The 23,554-nt window shown below is 51.3% G+C and overlaps 1 protein-coding gene across 1 annotated transcript in view; it reads right to left on the bottom strand.

Moving 5' to 3' along the window:
* Window positions 1-23,554, bottom strand: part of CAPZB (capping actin protein of muscle Z-line beta subunit) — a 73,299-nt gene that overhangs the window by 10,919 nt on the left and 38,826 nt on the right. Inside the window, exons 4-6 of the mRNA XM_015565923.1 lie at window positions 22,516-22,629; window positions 6,367-6,508; window positions 5,874-5,990 (exon numbers count right to left, since the gene is read on the bottom strand). Of these exons, the coding sequence (XP_015421409.1) occupies window positions 5,874-5,990; window positions 6,367-6,508; window positions 22,516-22,629 (373 nt within the window). The remainder of the gene's footprint in view (window positions 1-5,873; window positions 5,991-6,366; window positions 6,509-22,515; window positions 22,630-23,554) is intronic.

The following is a 23,554-nucleotide window of genomic DNA, read 5'->3' as shown; positions in this document are numbered from 1 at the left end:
GAGGCCTGGTGCACGAAATTTGTGCACTGGGGCAGAGGGTCCCTCAGCCCGGCCTGTGTCCTCTCGCAGTCCGGGACCCCTGGAGGATGTCCCCTGGGGGGGGATTGGGCCTAAGCCAACAATCATACATCCCTCTCACAATCTGGGGCTCTCCCAGTCCAGGAGCCCTAGCTCCTTACTGCTCCCCCTGTGGGAGTGCACTGACCACCAAGGGGCAGCTCTTGCATTGAATGGCGACCAGTTGTTCTGCCGTTCGGTCAATTTGCATATTAGGGTTTTATTATATAGGACTGACCAGCAATTTAAAGAAAGCAAGTCGGTGAGAGCAGCTTTCCATCTCATTCACTGCACGCCGATAAGTCATCTAAACTGAGAAAGCAGGGACTGGGTAAGGCCTGCAATGCTCAGGGAAGTGGGGGTGCTGAAGAGAGCCCCACCAAGCCTATGCTACAGCCCTTCTCAATATGGGGCATGGGAAGCAGGAAAGCGAGGGGGAGCCTGGGCGCCATGCCCAGAGAAGGGTGGCTCAGGCTGTGTTGCCACCGAGGCCAGGCGCCTTTGTGCTGCTGCTCGGTGGCCCCTCTGTCTCGCGGGTTGGTGTCTTTCCTGACTCACATGGGGCGAGAGTGAGTGTGCAGCTGCAATGAGGCCTAGTTTCCGGAGGAAAAGCCGAGGCCTGGGAAATTGCAAAGAGGGCTTACTGGAGGAACTGACGTAAGGAAGACTCCCCATCTGACCCCCATGGCCCACATCCTGGGAGCACTGAGCCTCAAACACTCCGGCCCCCCTTCTCTACTCCTTCTGCCTTTGCCCTTTATTTCCCACCTTGAGGCTGACACCACCTCCTTCACGGACTCCTGGCCACAGGCTTTTCCCCTCCAGCGCCCCTGAGGCTGCCCCCATCCAGGCCCTGGTCATGCTCCTGGATGACCCGAAGGGCCTCCTCCTCCTGCTAACCACCCGTGTCAGCCAGCAGAGCCATCTTTTGACAACACAGAGCACTCCTCACCTAAACATTTTAAAACCCTTCTCACTACCCCTGGTGATGACTGGGTCTCATCTGGTCAACTTACTTCCTATAGGAGAATCCAATGGAGGAGGCACACTCCCCAGGAGGTCGGAGTCCTGCACGGGACCCCACAGCTCTGGCCCCACTCTTGGTGTCCATTTCTGGGGCTGCCAACAGAATGCGACTGGCACCCACAGAGCAGTGTCCTGTCTACATTGAGCGGACTGCTCAATGCATTTCTGTGCAAACCTTCCCTAGCAATCAACCGAAGGCCAAGCACAGTGGACAGATTAGGAGCAAAAAATGTAGTGTGGTAGAAAGTAGCCTATATATTTTTTCTAGGCAGACAAATCTGGGTTCAAAATCCTGACTGCCTCCTACCAGATAAAGCACCATGGGAAAATCACTTAACCGCTTGAACCTCAGTTTCCTCATCTGTTAAAAGAGAAGAACAACTATCTTGCTTACAATCTTATCAAAGGAGGCAGCCTGCATGACCGTGCATATTCCCTCCTCATCATCAGTGGTAAGTGATGGAACCCTTTCATCTCCCATCCAAGGCAACCACAGTCATTTCTCCAAGGCTCATCTGGGACACATGGCTAACCCACAGCCTGCATTTCCCGTTTGCTCAGAAGCTGCGCATCATTAACTTAGACTCATCCCTCTCACTGCTTCCCTGCCCCTCCTTTTAGAGTTACTTACATTGGAAACCAGCCCCAGCTTTAATGCACCTCAGATGAGTTATGTGACCGGCCGTTAGGATGATGACAGAAGCATGAATTTCCTCATTAAAGCCCAAGAGCACAGGCAATCCAAACAAGGCCGCGGCCCGGACCGGTGTGCTGAGGACAGCCACTCATCAGGCTTGTGTTTGGCTTGGCAGGAGGCACTGCTCACGGCAAGCCGGAACCAGACCCTGGCCATGGGCTGACAGCTCTGATTTAAGCTATTAGGAAGACTGAGGATTAAACATTTGTCCAGGTCACTGTAAACCGGGTGGAATTATAAACAGCTCAGAGCGGTAAGTGATGCAGGAAACAGTCTCCGGATACAAATTTAGGATTTTCCACCATTGCCCAGGTGGCAGGGTGTGGAGCGGGCAGGCTGTGGTAGAGCTGGCTGCCTGGGGGTTCGGCCACCCCTCCCCAGTCAACGGTTCCTGGAAGACAGGGGCCCATTTCCATGCAAAAGGATAGGGTCTGCCCCAGGGAGCACTAGCCTTGGTTCTGAGATGGCACGAGGACAACCCTGCCCAGCGGCCAGAGCAGGGGACCCCCCAGACCCGTGGTGGCTTCAGGCCCTGTGACACAACAGAGGCAGTGGAGGTTTTGGATGGAGGCTCCAATAAGCATCCCAGGCAGGTTGGCTGACAACACATTTGCCTTGCACTACGATTTTTCAAATACATGAAGATGCTTTTGAGACTAAAATATAAATTCACTTAAAGAGTTACTAAATGTATCCTTCCTGGCATATATGTTTTCTATCGATGGCTATTAAAAGTATAATTATTATCTTATTGAAATAAATTTTATATATATATATATTTTTATTGATTTCAGAGAGGAAGGGAGAAGAGATAGAAACATCAATGAGGAGAGAGAATCACTGATCAGCTGCCTCCTGCACGTCCCTCCTCCCCACCCCCCCCCGGGAATCGAGCCCATAACCCAGTCATGTGCCCTTGACCAGAACTGAACCCGGGACCCTTCAGTCAGCAGGCCAACACACTATCTATCCACTGAGCCAAACTGGCTAAATAAATTTTTGAAGTTAAAGGAATCCTTATTAAGCTGGGCACTACTAGATGGCGAATGGGAAAGGTGATCTTGCAGAAGGGGCTCCCCCTGAAGGCGTTCTCAAGGAGGCTAGCTTTCAGCCGATACTGACCTCTCTGAGGCCAAGGGTCACTTATCTGTGCTCTCTCTTCCCTTTACACAAAGCACCTACCACACAGCACAAGGCCTCCCCGGCGACGGGGCCGTCCTGCGTCCTTACACAGGGTCTTAAACCTGCTTAGATGGCTGAAGTAGCACCTGAAGTCATAAAGGCATGTCTGCTCCAAGGAGGCAGCCCCTTCCAGTCCAAGCCTCCACTTAACTCAGACACACCTACCATAGAACCAACCACGAAAGAGGGGTGGAACTTTCAATCCCCCAATTTCCAGGGAGTGGAAAAGGGTTGGAGGTTGAATCAATCATCAATGGCCAATGAGCTAATCAATTATGTCTGTGCAACAAAGCCTCCATAAAAACCCACAAAGGATGGGGTCCGGAGAGCTTCCAGAATGGGAACGAGATGGCTCCCAGTGTCACCATGCTGGGCCCCGAACTCCATTAGGCTAGAAGCGCTTTTGTTCAGGACCTTCCTCTCTGTATCTCTTCATCTGGGGGCTGATTCGTTATCCATTAATATCCTTTGTAATAAACCAGTGATCTAGTGAATAAATGGGTTTCTTGAGTTCTGTGAGCCACTCTAGCAAATTAACTGAACCCAAGGAAGGTGTCCTGGGAACCTTTGATTTATAGCTAGTCAAGCAGAAGCACAGGTGACAATCTGCACTTGCAACTGGTGTCTGAAGGTGCTGGGGCAGGGGTGGGGTGTGGGGAAGGGACAGTCTTGAAGAACTGAGCTCTTAACCTGCGGGCTCTGAGGCTATCTCCATGGAGTGTCACAATTAAGTTGAATTGTAGGACACCCTGCTGATATCCGAACGGCTTACTGGGGGCATGGGGACCACGTCCCTCCCCACAATGGAACTGGGTACAGAACCCAAAAGGGTAGCACTTGTCAAAATTTTAATGTGCACATAAATTACCGGGAGAACTTTGTTACATTCAGATCCAATGTGGTAGGACTGGGTAGAGCCCAGATCTCTGCATTTCTGACAAGCTCTTGAACGATGTGGGGCTGGTCCTAGACCAGGCTGTAAGTGGAGACAAGAGGCTCTCCGAGAGCCAACCTGCCCAACGGGGCTGCTCGTGAGCAGAGATGGGAAACGAGCAAAGCCCGCTTCTCACAGCACAGGAGGCCAGGAGGCTGTGGTACCCACGTGGGGTGAACCTGACAAAGGCGAGGAGAGAGAAACCATGGCCAAGCCCACAATCACCTGTCCTACCAAAACAGGAAGCCAGCTGGGAGGCGGCAGACAGTGTTCAACCACAGACACTCAGAGGGCATTTATTTGACAGTTAATGACAGTGGATTTACAGCTGGCTAAATAAGGTCAACTTGAAAAAGTACCCTAACAAAAATGATTATCGGACTGATGCCTCCTCTAAGGAAGTCTCTGGCAGCCATGCTTGAGGGCTCTGCACTTGGCCCTGAGCTAATTAATATAAGACAGAGAGTCAGTTAATGTGCAAGTAACAAAGCCAGAAGGAACAGCTAACACCTGGATCAGCGAAACCAAGCTTCAACATAATAGACACAGCAAAGTGGATTAAAAAAAAAAAGTTAGGATAGATGTAAATCTCATTAAAAAAAAAAAAAAAGATTTGCTGCACAAGAAGAGAATGGGAAATCCCTGGACCCTCAGTGGTTCATGGACTGGGAGATGGGATGGAGGTGCCAGTGGGTGGCAGTGTGGCCGACTGCACACTTGCAAGGTGCCAGCCAAAGCAATCCTGGGCACATTCTGGTGGACAGGTTCTTCTATTCCCCTTTTTTAATGGAGGCTGATGTAAGAGGAGCAGCTGTCCCCCAAAGCAGTGGGCTCCCTGGCCCCACCCAGGGCAGCAGAAGGTGTCCTGTCAGGTTGGGAGTGACCTCTGACCTCTTCCAATGTCTAGATCCTGTGACTCAGGTAGCCTGTTGATGGCTCTGGCCAAATGTACTCATCTTTCCTTTATGAGGCCAACGAGTGTAGTGTGAAGATTACCCTGGCGGGTCTGCACTGGAGGATCCGGTGGCTGTCCTTCAGCTCCACCTGGGCGCACTGCTGGGGTGGGAAGCTGAGCCGAGAGCAGGCTTGCTGCAGGGCTTGTCAGTTACGGATCACTACCAGGGGGAGGCCAGTAAACCCACTCAGATGCTTAAAGTAGGCACTCGCTCTTCTGGATCCCTTTAGGCTTTTACTTCAGCCTTTGCTCTCCTTTTGGGGGACCCTGGTTACTGTCCCCCAGCAGCCTGTTGCCAACTATCTGGGTCGACTCTCTGCTGTCACTCTCCAGACTGCCCATGCCACCTACACAATAGTGTCCCTCGGTTCTCTCTGCAGAAAGCACGTTCCCACCAGTGTCCAATGTCTGCTGCCTGCCCACATCCATCGCCCCCTCCACTGTACTCTAGGAAATCAACACTCCTTTCCCATCTACAATACCAAGGGTACTCACGCAACCCAAGTCTGGCCACGGCCTCAGGAAAGGATTCTGGTTGGACCAGCAACCATGCGCGGGCCAGTGAGACACTTCTGGGGTATAGCAGACCTATTCTGCCGGGAGCCACCACATGGAGAGATGGGGTCCTGGCAGCATCATTTGCGTCCCAGACCCAGCGTGCTGAATGAAACCTGAATTGCTCAGTTATGTGAGCTGACTCGTTTCCATTTTTTGCTTAAGTCAGAATTTTACTTCTGTCACTTGCCACCAAGACCATACATGACCTAAATCACAGCTAAGAAATGAACGCATTCTAAAATGCTATCGGCAGGTAGGTATGTCCTAACCATCACAGGAGCACGTGAATGGAAACACCCTGACCTGAAGAGGACACCTCCTGTGACTGACTCTCGGAATCACTGAAGGCCTATGGGGAGATCGTGTCAGGCAGGGACTGGCCTAGGACCTTGTGGGGACAACTGCTCACCCATCCCCATGTACGTCAGCTCTGAGGCTGGCACCTGTGGGCATGGCAACTCTACCTGTCTGGTAAGGCTGCCTCCAAGGTTCATGGTGCCAGAGCCGGATTTGTTGGTTTGCAGCCACAGCATCACCGTGGAGGTCAGCTTGTAATGGGCGGTGCGGCCACTGGACTTCTCCTGGGGGACAAGACAGAGATCAGAACCTTACGCACAACCCCCGACCGAGGAGTCTGTGGTGGCTCCTGAACTCAGGGTCATCCTAACATGCCCCTTCCTAAGACATTACCACACACTACCTTTCCCAACCCCAAGTGGCTTTTAAGGGACCGAATCTGCACTCATGTATATTCAGTTCTTCTGGGATCTTTACCATCAATGACTACTGCAACCTTGACTTATCTTTATCCAAATGGCTTCGGGCACTTTTAGGAATTAACGGGTTCAGGTATCACAGTCCCCCTCTTCAAGAAGCATCTGCTAGAGAACGGGGCTGCACTGCTGGGCGTGGCACCTGTCTGCGAGGCCCTGGGCCACCAGCTGTGGGGAGCTGTACCTGCACTTCCACCACGTGGATGGAATCCCAGCAGCCTTTGATCTTCTTTGATCCGTCTCCAGCCTTCTTTATGAGGATCACTCCAGCAAAGCCATGATCCAGATCCCAGAGGTAGACAGATGAGACGCCGCCTTCAAAATACCTGCAGGAAACAGGCCCATGTGCCCATTAGATGCTAGCTTGTCAAATTACAGACCATCAGCCCAGGTCCCAGGGGTGTCATTCGGAAAGGTTCACCTGTGTCTGTCTGGAATTAAGGACCCTCCCTGCAATGGTTCTAGGGCTGATTCGTGTATGTGTCCTGAACATCCACTGGTCAGGGGTGGGGGTAAAGCATCCTTTGGGGGTCACAGAAAGAACACGGCTTAGGAGTCCTCAAGATGAATCTGAGCCTGAGCTCTCCCATGGACTCCAGCTTTGTGGTCTTTGTCAAGTTTTCCAAACTTCTCCAAGCTTTGGATTCCTCCAGATAAAGGGTCCAGCAAAGTGTGTGACGTGACCCTCAGTGGGTCATTACTACTGAGTCATCACCACCATCCGATATTCCAATCTTTAGTGATGGCTTCTTTATAGGGGAGATTAAGAGAAAAAAAATAGAGCAACAAATGCTTCCTTCACCAAGAACCCCCCCGAGCCTAGGCCCATTAGGGCCTCTATGGTCTTTCAGAACAACGTGCTGCAACTCACTAACCAGGAATGAAGGGCTAAGCACGGGACGGAGCTCCCTCCTCAGGCCCGAGCCAATATGGAAAACTTCCTAATTAAGAGCAAATGCACGAGGAAAAGAAAAGGCCAGAGGAGAAAAGGAAACCGGGCTAGACCGCAGTCAGCGCCGGGACGGAGTCAGGCTGCTGTGAGTATGGACCGAGGAGTTCAGAAAGCATGGGTGGATGGATCACTGCTGATGTGCAGCGCCCCAAATTCTACTGAATCTTGTCTGGTGGCTAGCATGTTCTTTACCAGGAAGTCTGTGGTCTCTCTGACCCGTTAACCCCCGTTCAATGGTGTGGTAGGCAGATTCTGGGCCCCAGCAGGACTGCAACCTCAGACTGCCGTTCGGTCAAGCTGTGAGCAGACCTCAGCTGTGAGCAGACCTCAGATGTGAGCAGACCTCAGATGTGCACAGCAAGCAGACAGTGTGGCTGCAGTAAGCGTGGGCCCAGGTCAGACAGGCGTGGGTCCCAGCCCCAGCCCCTCCAGTTACCAGCTCCGTTTATGCCCTTATCCACCCAAAAATTACTTACTAGGGGCTACCAGGCACCCACTGTATGAACTGGGCCTTAGGACTGCTGAGAGACAAAAACAATATAGGAAAGTAGATACCTGACCAAAGATTACTATTAATTTTAATAATAAAAACAAGTACTAAGAGTAAACACGTCGCCAAAACCGGTTTGGCTCAGTGGATAGAGCGTCGGCCTGCGGACTGAAAGGTCCCATGTTCGATTCCGGTCAAGGGCATGTACCTGGGTTGCAGGCACATCTCCCGTGGGAGATGTGCAGGAGGCAGCTGATCAATGTTTCTCTCTCATCGATGTTTCTAACTCTCTATCTCTCTCCCTTCCTCTCTGTAAAAAATCAATAAAATATATATTTTTTTAAAAAAGAGTAAACACGTCTGTGAATGTTAATACTTAGAGGGTGAAGAAACAGGCGAATTCTTCATACTTTTTGTGCAGAGGTCAGTATGTGACATACAGCTGAGTGTGACCAGGGACACTGAGACCAAGGAAGTAGCCCCACTCACGGAAGACAGCCTCCAGCCTGAGCTGTAGGGGCGGGGGCTCAGTGTAACCTCTTGCTCTAACTGCGCCCAGGGGTCCTGCCCACCAGGATTCCTCAGGCAGACTGGGGCCCACCTGCTGCCACATCGTGTCCCCACTGCTCCATCCCCGCACCATCCACTGTGATTAAGCTGTCAAATGAAATTCACAACTCTGCCACTCCCAGCAAGTCACGGGAGGCAGGTGAGGGCAGGCCTGCCAGGGCTCGAGATGCCGGGCCCCAGGCTACATGTCAGTAAAACAATGGAGGGCGGGAAGGGGTTTGGGCCCAGAAAAGGGCAAGTGTAGTACTATGAGGGGAACAAACAGACACACCTGTGGGGGCCCAGAGCTCCGTACCATCCCAGGTGACCTCAGGGACCCCACTCAGGAAGGTTATTTCTCTGTTCCAATTCGACAAATTTGCAGGTGTTTTTTTTTTTTGGTATTTTTTCATCTAAAACCAATGCCAACTTAACCCCAAACATCACACATACTTACACCCACACACACACACAACACACCACACACACACACACACACAAGCACACCCTCCCTCCCTAGGATGGGAGAGAAGCAGACAAGTGCTCTGGTCTGGGACCAGCTCTGCAGGGAGCTGCACGCACAGGGACATGTGGAGATGTCTCTGTCAGGTCTTAGCTGGAGGCCACGTGCTCAGGTGAGCTTGCAGCAGGGCCTCCGGGAGGCTTTCTGGCTTGTTCTCCTGGATTTTGGTGGCTCCCTTGGCTCATAGTTCACTGGGAGGCACCCCGTCTACTGAAGGAGGAGAGGAGCAGCCCACCACAGGCCTGTGAACACCTGTCCTGTTGGTGACAGACGGATGGGTTCTCCCACCCAGTTTTCCCTTTTCGTCGGCTTGCAGGGAGAGCAGCCCCACATCAAAAGGAAAAACCAACAACTCGAAAAAACTGTGGCTTTTCCTGTGCTGGCAAAAATGACAGGCCGATAATTCCTTCTTTCCGTTGGCCATCCTGGAATGAAGGCTTGATGCCCAGTGGGCATTTCCATCCTTCCGCCCCCTCACAGCTCACGGCCCCATCCTCTGCACCTCCCCAACCAGAGACTGGTGTTGTTCTTGTCAAGGGTTCATGCCCTGAGTGCTGGGAGACCGGGGAGAGCGGGTCAGGCCGTCCTAGAGGGAACCAGGGGAGATAGTGGTGGCTTGATAGCCCTGGTCAACACCACCTGGTGACCAGCTCAAATGCGCCAGGTGGCCTACAGTTGACCCCACTCGCTCTCATCCCTTAGATTTGTTTTCTTCTAGAAAAACAAAACAGCAGCGTGAATGTTTTATAAGGTGGAACTGGCTGTTTCCAGTCCAACGTCCCTCCCATGGCCCAGCTCCCACGCTGGGCAGCTTCTTCTTGGCTCGCTCAGCTCCACGCTGACCAGGCCCAACATTTCAAAGTGCTGGACACAAAGGAGGTAAAAATGCAACCTCAATTCTGACCTCCATGTGGGTTACTGCTCCCCCAAAGTAAAAAAAAATTTATTGCAACATTATAAAAAAAGGAAATTTAAAAATTAGCCCACAGTGCCATATATCAACTTATCCCATAAATCTGATTTTTCCAAATTCCCTTCCAGTCTTTGTCCAGATGCATAATTTTTATGTAACTATAAAAACCCTGCAATGGTGCTGCAATGAGTTGGGTTTTCCTCACTTGGCATGGAACCCTTAGTGCTTCTCCATGGAGCCACATGATCTCCGTAATTGTTTTTAAGAGCTGGGATAGTATTCCACTGGGCAGTATCCTAATTTACAGTCCATTTGACTCTTAATACAGAAACGACGCTTGGATCTCACGGTGACTGCCCCCTCTTCCCATCGGGCGCTCCCCGTTGAGGCGGACGTGCTGAAATCCGGCCTCCGCAGGTATGGCCCAACACAACAATTTAAGAACGGACTTGCATTCCACCCACCAAAAGGGATCTGCAGGGACGTGAGCGGCTGGGAGCGGCAAGTCTCAACCCGAGGCTCCAAGACAGAGAGCGCAGGGGCTGAAGAAGGAAGGGCCGGTTCGGAACCGCCCAGAAAGACCTGCCTCTCCGACAAGTGCTGTCAGGACCGCTGGGCAGTCCGTGGCGAGGCGACTGAGGGGCACACAGACAGCCCCCCATTACACAGTTATGGCTGTGCTCTGCGCGTGAAGCATTAATTAAAGAGGGACCTCAACAAGTTTTTGAAAATTTATTCTTACCTGCCGTACTTTGATCATAATGACATGAAACAGGAAAAAAAAATTTTTTTATGTGGTTCACATTTACGAGTTTTTACATAAAGGCTTTTGTGGGTATTTTAAGAATGTGCTAAAATGTTGTCTGAAACCACATAAAGCCATCTGAGGAGTCGCCCGCCAGAACTAACAGCACACACATGGAAGCACTTTAACTGGCCTTTGTATATTTAATGAGTCAAATAGTATTAATATTGTTTAAATGCTAACATGCTATTTCAATAAGGTGGCTCTACCATCGCCAGCACTCGCTCTTAGGCCTCGCACGTCAACGTGAATGAATGATCACATGTGGCCCGGCATGAGAGCAGCTGCAGAGGAATTAACCCGGCCCTGCCCTGGCTCCACCCAGCTCTCCAGGAGGGCGGGGGGCAATATGCAATCCACACATGCGGTGAAGAGGGTGCGTGACCAATAGCTGGACAACACAGAGACAGTCTTCGGGGACACTGTGGAGGAGCCACCTTGTAAAGTCTTAAACCATGAAAGCTCCAGGAACATCAGGAGTAGGGAGATGATAGGTGACTCCAGGAGCAACCGGGGTAAAACTGTGCTGGACTCTGGCAGAAAGAATTTCAACCGAGTGACACTGGTTCTACACACAATCTTGGTGGCTTTCTCGGCTTTCCCTGTAAACATTAACATTTCCCAAGGCAGATGGAACCGCAGGGAATTCAACAGTTGGGACTAAGGAGATGGGGCCATTCGGATTGGTTCTATGAGTCCCGCCATTTGAAAAGCAGCATGTCCATGACAACAGGCAGATATAGGTTTCCTAAGCCCCAAAAGATCAGTCGCAAGGGGACACCTGTGTGCTGGATGAGCCGGGGCAAAAGGCAAGACCCTCAGGTGGGGCTGACGATTTATCAGCACAATCACAATTAAGCATCTGGTTGAGTTTATTCTCTGTCATCAGCCAGGTCCCTAAACTTGCACCAGCTAAAAGCCTAATGTGTCAGTAATTCTCAGAGTTCTATGTCGTCTCTCCCTAAAAATCACTCTTCCACTTGAATAATGGCGCAGCCACATGTACAGATTTTGCATCCATAACTCTTCAACCACAGGGTTTCGGGGCGGGGGGCGGGGGGGAGACATAGTATTTCGCACTCAAAATGACCTACTTCACAAAAGAAAAAATAAAATAAAAGATTTCGGTTCCCAAAGCTTTATGGAGTGCTTGAAGCTGAGGAATGCGAGGAGGAGACCTAGGATGGAAACTTGTTTCGGGAATCTGAGCTGTGGCTCTGAATTAGCCAATTCTCAGTCTTGGCCAACACTGGGCTGTAAATGGAACAGGAAAGATGGACTGGAATGGACTTTGAAGTTGGCCGTTGGTCCCTCTTTTCAAATCGTCTCCTGGGAGAAGAGCCGGATTTGTGCCTCTAATACAGAGGTTCCCCTACAGCTAATGAGTCAGGCTATGACCCTCCACAAAAGAGCCAAAGTCAGGACAGACCTGCTGGGATGAGCAGGTCTTTCCGGGTTCCCTCAGACGTGGTCTTTCAGCCTCAAATGGGCTGGGCCACCGTCATAGGACAGGCCAGGAGGCCTGGACCTCCAGCAACGCAGTGACCTCTGCAATGCGGAGGCACAGGTAGGCACCCCAAACTCAGCCAAAGCCCGGAGCATTGTAAGGGGAGCCCCTAAATGCTGGAGTGTGAGGGCCTTTCGTCTGCAGTCGCTTTATTAAAGAAAGCCAAGAGGAAGGCAAGCAATATTTATTTGGCCCTGATGTGGTCTCCCCCAGCTCTGACTGTTCAGGATTTGGTGGCTGCACTGGGGCCTGTATGAGGCAGACACACCTCAGCACGAATCAAGTTGAATCAAAACTCTGCTTACATGCCTCTAGTGACAAGGAACTCACTACATTCCCAAGCAACCATTTCCCTTTTGAACATCTCAAACAGTTCTTACTGGGCCTGAGTAAACACTTCCACCTACTACCTTCAGGAAACACACAAAACCAGAACTTCATGCCCTTTCCTCATGAAGTCCTTCTAAGTACCTAAAGACGGCTGACATAAACCCCGAGGTTTCTTTTTTTCTGACCTTCTTGTTCTGGTATCATTCCTCATAAGACATGATTTTGAGCCCCCACACCTTGGTCACCCTCCTCCTCAAGGGTATGAAAACAGAAATACATGCCCCAACTATGTGTGAACCAGCACAAATCTCAGAGTGAGCTGCCTGTCCATGGCGGAAAGCAAGATCAGTCAGCTTTCTCGGCAATCACGCTGTCATACTGACACACACATACTGAGCTTGCACTCGTCTCTAATGAAATATTTTTTCTTCTGTATTGTCATGAAATTGTCTCCCACACCCTGTACTTTTAAGAACTGGGTGTCCTGGGCCGGGTACTTCACTTTGTATTCGAATCTGTTTTATTCAGTCCTCACAGACATGGTCTTCACCGTTTCAATCTATCGTCTGTGTGGACCAGCTCTCTGAACCTCGGAATTCCAACATTTTCTAGAAAGATACCGGAGAGGGGCTTCCTGGGGCACCTGGTGGTCAACTTGGAACTCTGGTCTGACCACTTCTTTTATGTTGGGGGACAGTACAAAGATGGGAAGTGCCCACAGTCTCAATTCTGGCTGGAGATGAAGGGACCTAGTAGGATGGCTGAGGGAGAGAGAGAGGGAATATATGTATGAGGTGGGCTTGGCCAAAATGTCAGAGTTCAGACTAAAAATTTAAATGTCGGTGCAATAACAACAATGAATCCCTCTATTCTCCAGTGCCACACTAGGAACACGGCCCTTACAAGGTGCAAAGCCATAAGATCCCAAGAGATTCTCACTTCCTATCTCTGTCCTCTGTCACATACGTGGTTGGTTTGCTTCTAAGATCTCATAAATAGTAATAGTGAGACCTGTGATAAATGGTCATGAGGGACACTCTTTACTGTAATAGGCACTTGGTCATGACAATAACCAGGAGGTCATATGGGCACTGGTTCAAACAGGAACTCCCATGCTTGATGTCTGATTTCATGGCAAAGACAGGGAGGTTAGAGCCCAGGGCAGAGCCAGTCCACTAGCAGCTGGGATTCTGCCCCAAGACAATACCTTTTTGTTTCCTTCCAGCTAAAAAAGAAAATAAAATCGCCAGCAGCTACTAGCAGTAGTTTGTTTTTCTGATCATCCTTAACATCCTATAACAGTGATGGCGAACCTATGACACGTGTGTCATTTTTTTGGTTGATTTTTCTTTGTTAAATGGCATTTAAATATATAAAATAAATATCAAAAGTATAAGTCTTTGTTTTACTATGGTTGCAAATATCAAAAAATTTCTATATGTGACACAGCACCAGAGTTAAGTTAGGGTTTTTCAAAATGCTGACACGCCGAGCTCAAAAGGTTCGCCATCACTGTCCTATAACATACTAAGGCACCTGGTATCCACAGGTGGGAACAATTCAATTCCACTCCAGGAAAAAAGAAAAATCTCCAATTTGCTTGGAGAGGCATCCAAAACCTGGCTTGCTTCCTCGCAGTGCAGACCAACATTCCTTTCTGTTGGCTCCAAACCGGCCACTGTCGAGAAGCTAAGCATATCCCCTGCCCAACGTGAGGATGTGGGTGCTGCCGATGGATACAGCTTCTGAAAAGCCCGCAGACAGCGCCAGAAGGCAGGCTGACGGCCACAACTTTAGGGGCTGGGACAAGGGGGTCCCCCCTCCCCCCCCAATGGATGCACTAGAAAGAGCACAGGAAAGCCTGGCACAGAGCAGGCACACAACCACTCTGGCCGTTCACTTTCATGAGGGTCTTCCTCTCTGGGCTGAGAAAGGCAGATCTTCTTCCTTCTTCTCCTAAACTTGGCACGTTCTGAACTGTCTGGGAAGCAAGGTTCTGCTTGCTCTGTGAACACAGTCCCATACCCACTGCCCTGGGGGCTGAAGCTGGCTCCGCACAGAATGGAGAAAGATCAACACTTGGCTTTGGGCTGGCCACGTCCAGATCTGCTGCTGAAAGCCAATCACCCTTGTTTGTGTACTGAGACCAGCTGTTTTCACCACAGTCTGTGGAACGTGTCCTGGAGTCTGCGCATGGACACAGGACAGGTATTCTGCGGAAATTCCTTCCAAGACATACAGGTGCAACGATCCCTGAGCACACATACCAACTGGCTTAGGCATGTGCGACTTTAATGCCAGTTGCACTTAGAAGTGCACATCTGGACTGCGGCTGCAGCTCTTTACGGCCTCTCTTTACAAGGTTTTTAGTTTTTTTACTTGAAGAGAAATAATGAAGGCCTCTCTGGAAAACAATGGTGCCGCTGCAGGGGCCACCAATCTGGCTCTGGGCTCTGAGCAAACCATCTGTGCTCAGCACCACCATGACCAGCTCTGCCTCACCAGACTACCCGTGAAAATACTGCCCGTCCTGTGAGCCCAGCTCATGAGAATGAGGACAGCCGAGGCCTTCTGGAATTTCAAAGCCATCACTATTATCCAAGAGCTGCCATTTCAGAGAACCCATTCTGGGTCTGGGGCTCTGCATTCACTATTTTACAGTCAAGGAGGCTGAGCCAGAGAGGGGAAAGGGATGCACCCAAGTCACACAGCTGAGACGTGGGAAGTCGGGGTTGGACTAGGGGTGTGGCTGGCCCCGGTTCAACCTGTGAGGTTGAATTTAGGTGAGTTAAACACACACATGCAACCATGCCACTGTACACAGTGCCACGGCTGGAGGAAAAGAAAAGGAGAGACCAGGAATCTGGGGCATGATGCTGGGTATCTTGCACTGGGAACTGTGAAAAGGAGGGTCAGTGAGGCAGCTGGGGCCTGCTGGCGGAACCTCTGGAAGACCACCCATCTGGATCCTGCCACAAAGCAGCTTCCCCAAACCTGCCAGCAGCAGCCCAGGAAACAGCCAGGGAGCAGAGGGTCTCTGGCGGGAGCCTGACCACCAGAGGGCGTTGTTCCTGCCTTCCAAGTGATGTCTTCACCCCAACACGTGGAACTGCATAACCTAAAATGTGACTGCTCCACATGGTTATAGGAACCCAAGCATTCTGGAGGAATCAGAGTCCCTGATGCTGACCTGGGGACCATGTTTGTAAACAAACTTGTTTTCTGCACACTCCTGTCCTCCATTGAACATTCTTTAGCATATAAAATCAGCCAGCGCATGCCAAGGCAACCAGCAGTGGACACGCCCTCCCCAGCCTCCAGGTAGGGGGGCCACACACAGGCTTGTCTGCATCTACTCCTTATGGGCTCCTGAAACTGTAGCAGACACGTCTGCTTAAGAACAGTGGTCACAAGAGCTGAAACTCACACTGGGAGAGCAGGAAGCAGGCTCCACTCCCCCCGCCCCCCCAACCCCCCTAAGCTGACAGGGGTCCTCTCCACCTGTCTCTCTGTTCAATTAAAACAACAAACTGAGGAGGACTTGGGTTCCCCATGAAGTGCTCCCAGCACTTTCACATGAGCCCAAGGCTGTGGCCAGCCAGAGTCCCCAGCAGGCGGGCCGGGGTTCTCAGAGGCCCTCTGTGCGCGTGGCTGAAGATACAAGGAGTATATGTGAAAACCCAAATACTGATTACACTGCAGACAATCTGAAAGCCAGACAACACTGTCTTTACCCACTGCCCCTGGAGCCAAGATGTGCGGCAAGCAGTGCCAGTCACAGGATCCTCTGCAGACCTTTAAGTCTGGGAGGAGGCCCTACACCTCTGGGCGAGGGGAGAGGGTCTGTGCATGGTGAGCCACTGAGATCTAGCTGAAGGGCCAGGGAGTGAGGGGGAAGGTGCCAAACCAAATGGTCCAGGTTTCATGCAGTTCCAGCGCGTTCCCGATCACTCCTCCCATTACCTCATGCTACTCTGCTCAGTGCTCTCGCCCACTTCCCAGCGGGGCTCTGAGGCTGGAGACCGAAGGGACTGGCCCGGTTGTTGCTGGCAGTGCCTCAGGAAGCACTAGGTAATCTTAAACTACGACCTCTCTCAGCCAGACTAGGCGCGTGGTTAAGACTAAGTAGCCAGACTAAGGGAAGTCTGAGTCAGGGTCCTTCCACTCCCAGCCTGTCCAATCCAGCCTCCAGACTGCCTAGGAGGAATTTCTTAGGATGCACATCAGAGCTGTCCTAGGCACCCCTGGGCCCTGCAGACCCTTCCCGATGCACTAAGAATGGCACCCAGAGCCCAGGCCTGACAAGGGCCTGTGTGCCTCTCCCCACCACTCACGTCCTACTCACACAATGCTGACCACACAACCCGGGAACCACCTCAAGATCTTCTGAAGGTCGCTGTCCAAGTGAATGCCACTGCTCACAGCACGGCCATGATGCCCTGACCCCCCAGGTTACATGGCTGAGCTCGGGTTCCCGGAGACCACCCAAGGCTCAGTGATTCACCAGGAGGACTCGGGACTCAGCAGTGCTGAGCTTCTGGCCGAGAGTCGCTGCACTGAAAGGAGATAGGGCAGAAGCAGACAAGGAAAAGGCACTTGGGGGTTTCCCAAGGAAACCAGACACAAGCTTCCAAGTACTCAGATATGGCAGGCTCTCCACAGTATTTGTGAAATGATGATGTCTGCTCTCTCCCATCACCACAGATAGGAACTACTTCACTATTTTCCAGATAGAGATTTACATGAGGTCTCGCTGTGGGCTGGGAACAGAGCCCTGACCTTCAGAAGCCACAGCTGCCAGGGAAGGCCCATCTACTAAGCACCCTGGCCGCTTCCAGGAAGGCCTGTGGGCTTCTGGGACTGCCACAGGGTACCAACCTTGTCTCATTCTGTAAACTTCTTCCAGACAAGAAGGGTTGATTAGAAAAGCTAATTAAAGCTTTTGAAGATTATCTGAGACCTAAAGCAAGAACATTATATGCCTTCCCTCCCTATTCCTCTACCCCCCCACTGGGACTCTGGCCTTCATTAAGCTTTGATTTCAATCAATTGCACACCCACTAAAATTAACTTATAAGGCCAATAAATTGCAACCGCATGTTTGAAGGTATTATCTGCTGCAAGCGAAGAGCCAAGGATCGCAGAGCACGGGGCAAGATGTCTGGCACAGATGGGAGCAATCATCTTTGGAAGAAAGCAGTGCCAGCCCTTCGGTTAGAACATCTGGCCACAGCAGAACCCGGCTGACAGAGGCAACGGTGAGACACAATATGAAAGCCGGAGCAGACAAGGCTCCTGTCTTCTCTGGGAACCTGAAAAATCAAAGCACTGACCTTGGGGTTTGTGGCAGCCGGCTGGTGCCTCACACCACAAGTGAGATATTTTTTCGGCAGCTTCAAGCGCCTACCACATGCCGAGGGCCCCATGGCTAAGTCTCTCTCAAAAAAGATGGATCACTTAGGTCGAGTGATGAGGTTTTAGAACTGGTGAGCTATCCTAGGCTTTGGGCCCGAAAAGGCAGTCAACTCTGCCAAGAAAGAAGTGATCCCATGAACCAGTCACCCAAGAGTGTGCCCTTATTCCACCGACCCCAGGGCTGCATTCTAATGACATTCCCTAGACTGAGCCAGGCCCGAGAATGAGAGATGGAAAGCCATCTGGGGGCTTGATAGGGAAAAACGAGAATAGCCTAATGTTGGGGAATAGGATGGGAGAGATTGGGGGAGGGAAGTGATGAAATTCAAGATGACTTCAGAGTAGATAATGACCTAACCCAGCCGCAGCAAAACATGCCTGTCCTCAGCAAATTGACTATTTCAATCTAAAAACAGACTGTTTGGGTAGTGCTAACAGTTGCTTGACAGTTATCGTCCTGGGGGGAAGTTACTACCATGGAAACTTTCTGCCACTAATGATGGCAAACAAAAACCCCGATGAATGTGGGAGGGGGCGGAAGTTGGTGCTGAGGGTGCAGTTGAGAGCTCTGAGCAGTAGGATGACAAGGAATGGATGGCTTCAAAGGAATCGTGTAGGACACACAGCTCGTGTCTCCGGGCCCCTACTCACCTCTGCCCACCTTGGGGAAAGCGTCCTGCCCCCAACTGCTGGCACATTTATTCCATAATGGAGACATGCTGTGCAGGCAAGGAAGAGGGGGTGCCACATCCCCATAGGAGTAAAGAGCCGGAGGGCCTGCTAGTCCATCCGTCCCTGGCCCTGCTCCCTCACCCAGACCATACCAGCTCCATGTGCTGACAATTAATTCTAATTCCCTGCAAAGTCAGAGCCTTTACAGGCCCGGGGAGCAAGGCCCAGAGCCCAGGACAGATCCAAGGCCTTCCCCAGGCTGCTCATGGCAGAGAGAAGCCTGTGGGGGACAGTGAGCAGCCCTCCCTGGGAAGAGCTGGCACAGCTCCAGCAGGATGCTGGCCTGAATTTCAGCTCCAAATCTTTGCACGCTCACTGGGTCCGCTTCCCTCATCCTCTTACGGAGAACATCAGGAGTTAGCAAGGCCAACGGACCCACAAGAAGCAGGGAGGGAAGGGAACCAGGGTGCCGTGTCACCAATGTGCGAGTGCGCACACACAGCTGGTGCTGGCTGAAGCGGTGTCTGCCTATTTACTGGTGACAACAAAAATCCCCCCAAGTTCAGTTCTACGGCACAGGAGGGGCGGGGCAGGGAGGGCAGGAGAGAGCAGGCCTCCTGTGTGAGCTGAGTCCAGCTGGGCCTCCCAGGACAGGGAAAGGCCCTTCCTCAGAGTGGACCACAGGACAAGAAGTCTCCTGAAGGCACATTACGGCACAGCACTTGCCACAAAGGACTCTGAGCCCCAACGTGGCTGGAATCCGGCAGGGTTCAGCCATTTGAGGGGGTTGGGGAGAGGTCAAGGGCCAGAGAATAAGCCCAGTCCTAACTGCCATTCATCAGGATTCAAGAATTCAGAAACACCTGGGTTGTCAAGACCCAGAGCAGCGGTCGCCAACCTTTCGGACCTCATGGGCCACCAGTGGTCCGCAGACCACCGGTTAGTGACCGCTGACCCAGAGAGCATGGGGGGCAGGTCTGCTCTTCACATCCTCAATCCCTGTGGGGCGCAGGCCAGGCTCCAGTCTGGAGTGGGCAGCCCCCTCATCCGCCCTCCCGGGCACTATGCTGTGCCAGTCCTGCTCTCGGGGCAACAGCTTTTTCCATTACTCCCTTTTCCTTCTGGTAGAGGTGGGCTGCCCGAGGCCCTGGGCTACTGTCACCAGGCCCAGGACACATGCCATCTCCTGGCCCCTTCTGCAGCAGCTCAGAGTGACCAAAACCAACAGACTTGAGGCAGCATCATGGCATGGGGTTGGGGAGAGGGCACGCCTCCCCTCAGAGTGACCTTTGCCTAGACCACTGCCAACGTGAAAGGGAGACAGATGGACAAATCCATGTCAGAGCTCTGAGGCTTCATTCACTGGGGCAAAAAACTGAGTCTCTACTGGGGTGGGGCGGGATGAGGATAAAGAGAAGGCACGACCCACTGTCCCTTCAGCCATGGAATAGTGTGGTTCCTAGAAAACCCAGAGTAAAAAACCCTTGAGCCTGTGTTGCTCAAGGCAGGGAGAGAAAGGCATCCTAGGCCCTGGCTGACTCCCGTCTGCTCCGAAACCACGGGGAAAAGAGCTCATGCTCTGGGCCCCACCACGCACACCAACGTGACCACAACAACTCAAACCCAGAAATGGTTTGGCTCATGTGTGGCCCAGCGGGGAAATGTTCCTGACATTCGGTCTCAGGACAGCGCTCACCAGTGCACGCTGATAACACTGGGGGGAAGGGGAGGGTTAACACTGATGACTCTGGGTCCCCAGTGACAGCTCTAACCACCATCCCTCCAGTGGCCCGTGGCTGCTGTCACATGGGAGAACCAGGCTCCCCTACCCCCTCTGGGGGTGCCATTCGGAGGCCTTGCACTCTCCTCCCCCCCCTGGAAGCAGCACACCAACACTGCTGGGGACAGAGCAACACCCTCCGGGCTGATTCCACAATCTCACACTGCCACGGAACCTCAGGGTCTGCCTTGTCCAATTTAACCCCACGTGGGTACAGGAAGCTGTCCTGTCACCCCCTTTACTCCCCCCAGCAGATCAGCTCACTCTCAGAGGAGAGTGTAGGCACACTCAAAGGCACACAGAAATGCAGCCACTAAAGCTTTAAAGCCACTGGAAAAGTGGACATTTGCCCAGGAAGGCGCTGGACAGTTGGACCCAGCTGTGGACAAGCTCTGGCCATGTTCAAGGCTGTACCCCCTGCTTAGCAAGTACCTGGCTCATAGCAAGAACTCAAATGCCAGGCGAGTAAATGGACTCTGGAGTTGGATCAGGATGGCTTCCTAGTCCAGTCCCCCCACTTACTGGCTGTGTGAACTTGGGCAAGTTATTCAATTCTCTGAATCTGTCAACTCATTTGTAAAACAGGGAGAATCTCTCTCACAGACTGTTGGGAGGTTAAATGAGATAAAGAAGATTGTGAGGCAGTTAACACAGTGCTCGCATGGTCACCGGAGGGTAAGTGCTGTTTTATTATCAAATCATCACTATAATATAAAACTGATTCCACTTGGAAATTCTTAGTAACTGGATTGGCTTCTTGCCAACTGGTCAGATAAAAGATAATCAACAACTACAAATAAATGATGAGACAGCAATGAGTCAACTTCTCAGCCCCACTGGAGAAGTAACTATTCTACCATGGGGCAAAGTTCTAGATGTGAGAGCTCTTCAAACATTGAAGAGCAACTGTGAAGAGCAATAATCTGTGGAAACTTCAGGCAAATATGAATTTAAATCCTAGCTTCTCACCTCAACGTCCTGCAGCCTAGTGCAAGTGATTTACCCTCTTGCAGCCTCAGTCTCTTCATCTGTTAAAAACGGGCTAAAGTATGTTCCCCAGAGGTTCTCAAAAGGATCAAGGTAACGTAGATAAAATGGCTACACAGAGTGCATTCAGGGCAAATGAAACGCCAAGGGCCATTTGTCCATGGCTGTGCCTTTCAATTCCATTCATCTGCTGAAAGGTGGTAGGGTTGTGTGTCGGGCTGAGATGCCACCTTTCCTCCTGAACCAGCTTCTGAAAGAGATTCTTTACGAAATGTGTTCCATCACATCTGCTGTGAGCTGCAAGAGCATTCCAGCATCTGGGAGGGGAGACCTGAAGTTCCCACGCCAAGTGCGACACCAGCAGCTCTGCTCCAGGACAGCGCGGGGCTCGGTGGCTTTGTTTCACTGTCTTTCCTGTCCAAGTCCTGGATCAGGGTGGAATGCCCCCACCTTAAGCTCAAGGGGCAGTGTTTACACCTTTAAAAGGTAACATAAAATGAAAAAAGAAAGTAGCAGGGACTTATGTAGCCTGCAGAGCTTAACATTTTTACTATCTGGTCTTTTATAGGAAAGCTGGCCAATCCCTCTCTAGGTGACTGAATGTGTACAGTTTTGCTATGTAATATAGAACTTAAGTGAAAATGCGATCCTGTTGATTAAAAAAGAACACTGAAGAGAATAACCTTTCTGGAGCTTTTCCTTGCAAGGCTGGTAGATTAAGTGGCCACTCTTTCTGGTGGTGGATGGGAGGCAGGATTGGATGGGAGAGGAAAGAAGAGGTAGGGATCTAACCAGAACCAGCAAAACCACCTCCCGAGGAGCAACTTAGGAGCCAGCAAAATGTCAGCTCCCACTGTGTTAAGGACCTTGACTCGTCCTGCCCTGGTGCCTGGTCTGGAAGCAGAGACCCCCGAGCACCAGGTCAGAACTGGGTCAGACATGCAGTATGATCAAGAACAGAGGGGTCTTTGAAGACACCCTTGGGTTTGATTCCTGGCTCTGCCTCTTGCTTGAGACAAACACCTTTATCTGAGCCTTAATTTCATCTGAAAAATGGGAACTAAAACAGCCATCATGTTTGTGGGCATTTGAGACGACCTGTAGAAAATTCCTGGCACTGTGTCTCACACACACTAGGTGCTGTCCAACGGCACCTGCTGTTACCAGGAACCATGGCATGAAGCAATGCACAGATAAATCTACGTATGATAGCATTCTACCACCGAGTCATCTCCCAACTGACCCAGCTGGAAAACTGGTGCCCAGCATCTGCTCTGGGCGCAGAGAATTTTAAACAGCCAGGCAGGCCAAGGAGCAGGTTCCAGGGAGTCTATCGGCCTGGCCCACTCTGACTTATGATGGACGTATCAAACCGTGAGAGCTCGAGTGCACTGGGAGCAAGTAACTCACAGGTCTCGATACTGGTCAAAGGCATTGTTGGCTTCCACCTCCAGCTTCCTCAGCCGAGCAGAAGGCATGGCCCCGTCTTCCAAGGGAGGGTCATACTTGTTACTCCATGGTGACCTGGAGGAGGGAAGGAGAAGGAGGTGACATGTATCATTTTGGGGAGACACCACCCGTGACCCAAGAGTCCAAGCCCCAGCTGTCCAAAATTTCAGAGAAAAAGCCACTACCCACAGGAAAGATTTTCCAGGCCCTGACAACAAACGCAGCATTTTTGAGGATTGCAGAGAGAGGGCTCAGCAGCAGCCCTTTGGGTATGAGCCCCATGGTCCACCTCTCACCAGCTGTGTACTTCTGGCAAGTGGTGTGATATCTTTGAAAAATGAAGCTACCACCTGCTCCCCATGGTGCTGTTGTGAGGAGCAAAGGGGAAAATACAATCCGAAATGCCTGGGCCAGAGCCTGGTATAGGGTGAGTGTTCAACAGCTGTGCTTTCTGACGCCCTTTCTAATGTCCCCGTTCTCACCACTGTGTTGATTAACAGATGTCCCTCTCTCCTCCCTGACCTGCTGCAGCTTGGGGGAAACTTTTAGTCCAAAGACCTTACACAGGTAAGGATGAAGACGAGAGCGGTCCTTTGGGAAGTGGGCAAGAGACTAGGCCCCATGGAGACGCGGATTACACAAGAGAGAACCTGAGCGATCAAGTTCTCCGTGGGGACAGAGGGCAGCTTTCCCAACACCAAGGGCCATACACAAGGACTGCTAAATGAGAACCAGTCTCTGCTTTGCCAGCCCAAAGACTTGCCACATTTTAAAAAGCGTTATTTGCCACATCAGGAAAGCATTTAATCACACAGAGTACTGGAAAGGGGTTATAAGGGAGGTGTCTGCTCATTAAATCCTGCAGGTGGAGTTCAGAGAGCTGGGGGTTCACAGAAGGAAAGAGAGTAAAAAGGTGAGCAGAATGGGAAGGAGAAGACAATGGGAAACTCAGACAAAGCCCTTTATACCCTGATATGTCCACTGTGAGAACCACAGTGAC

The sequence above is a fragment of the Myotis davidii genome, unplaced genomic scaffold (assembly GCF_000327345.1).
Source record: "Myotis davidii unplaced genomic scaffold, ASM32734v1 scaffold299, whole genome shotgun sequence".
NCBI classification, from domain to species: Eukaryota; Metazoa; Chordata; class Mammalia; order Chiroptera; family Vespertilionidae; genus Myotis; species Myotis davidii.
Note: the sequence above shows the minus strand (reverse complement) of the source record. Positions and strands in the feature narration are given on the sequence as shown.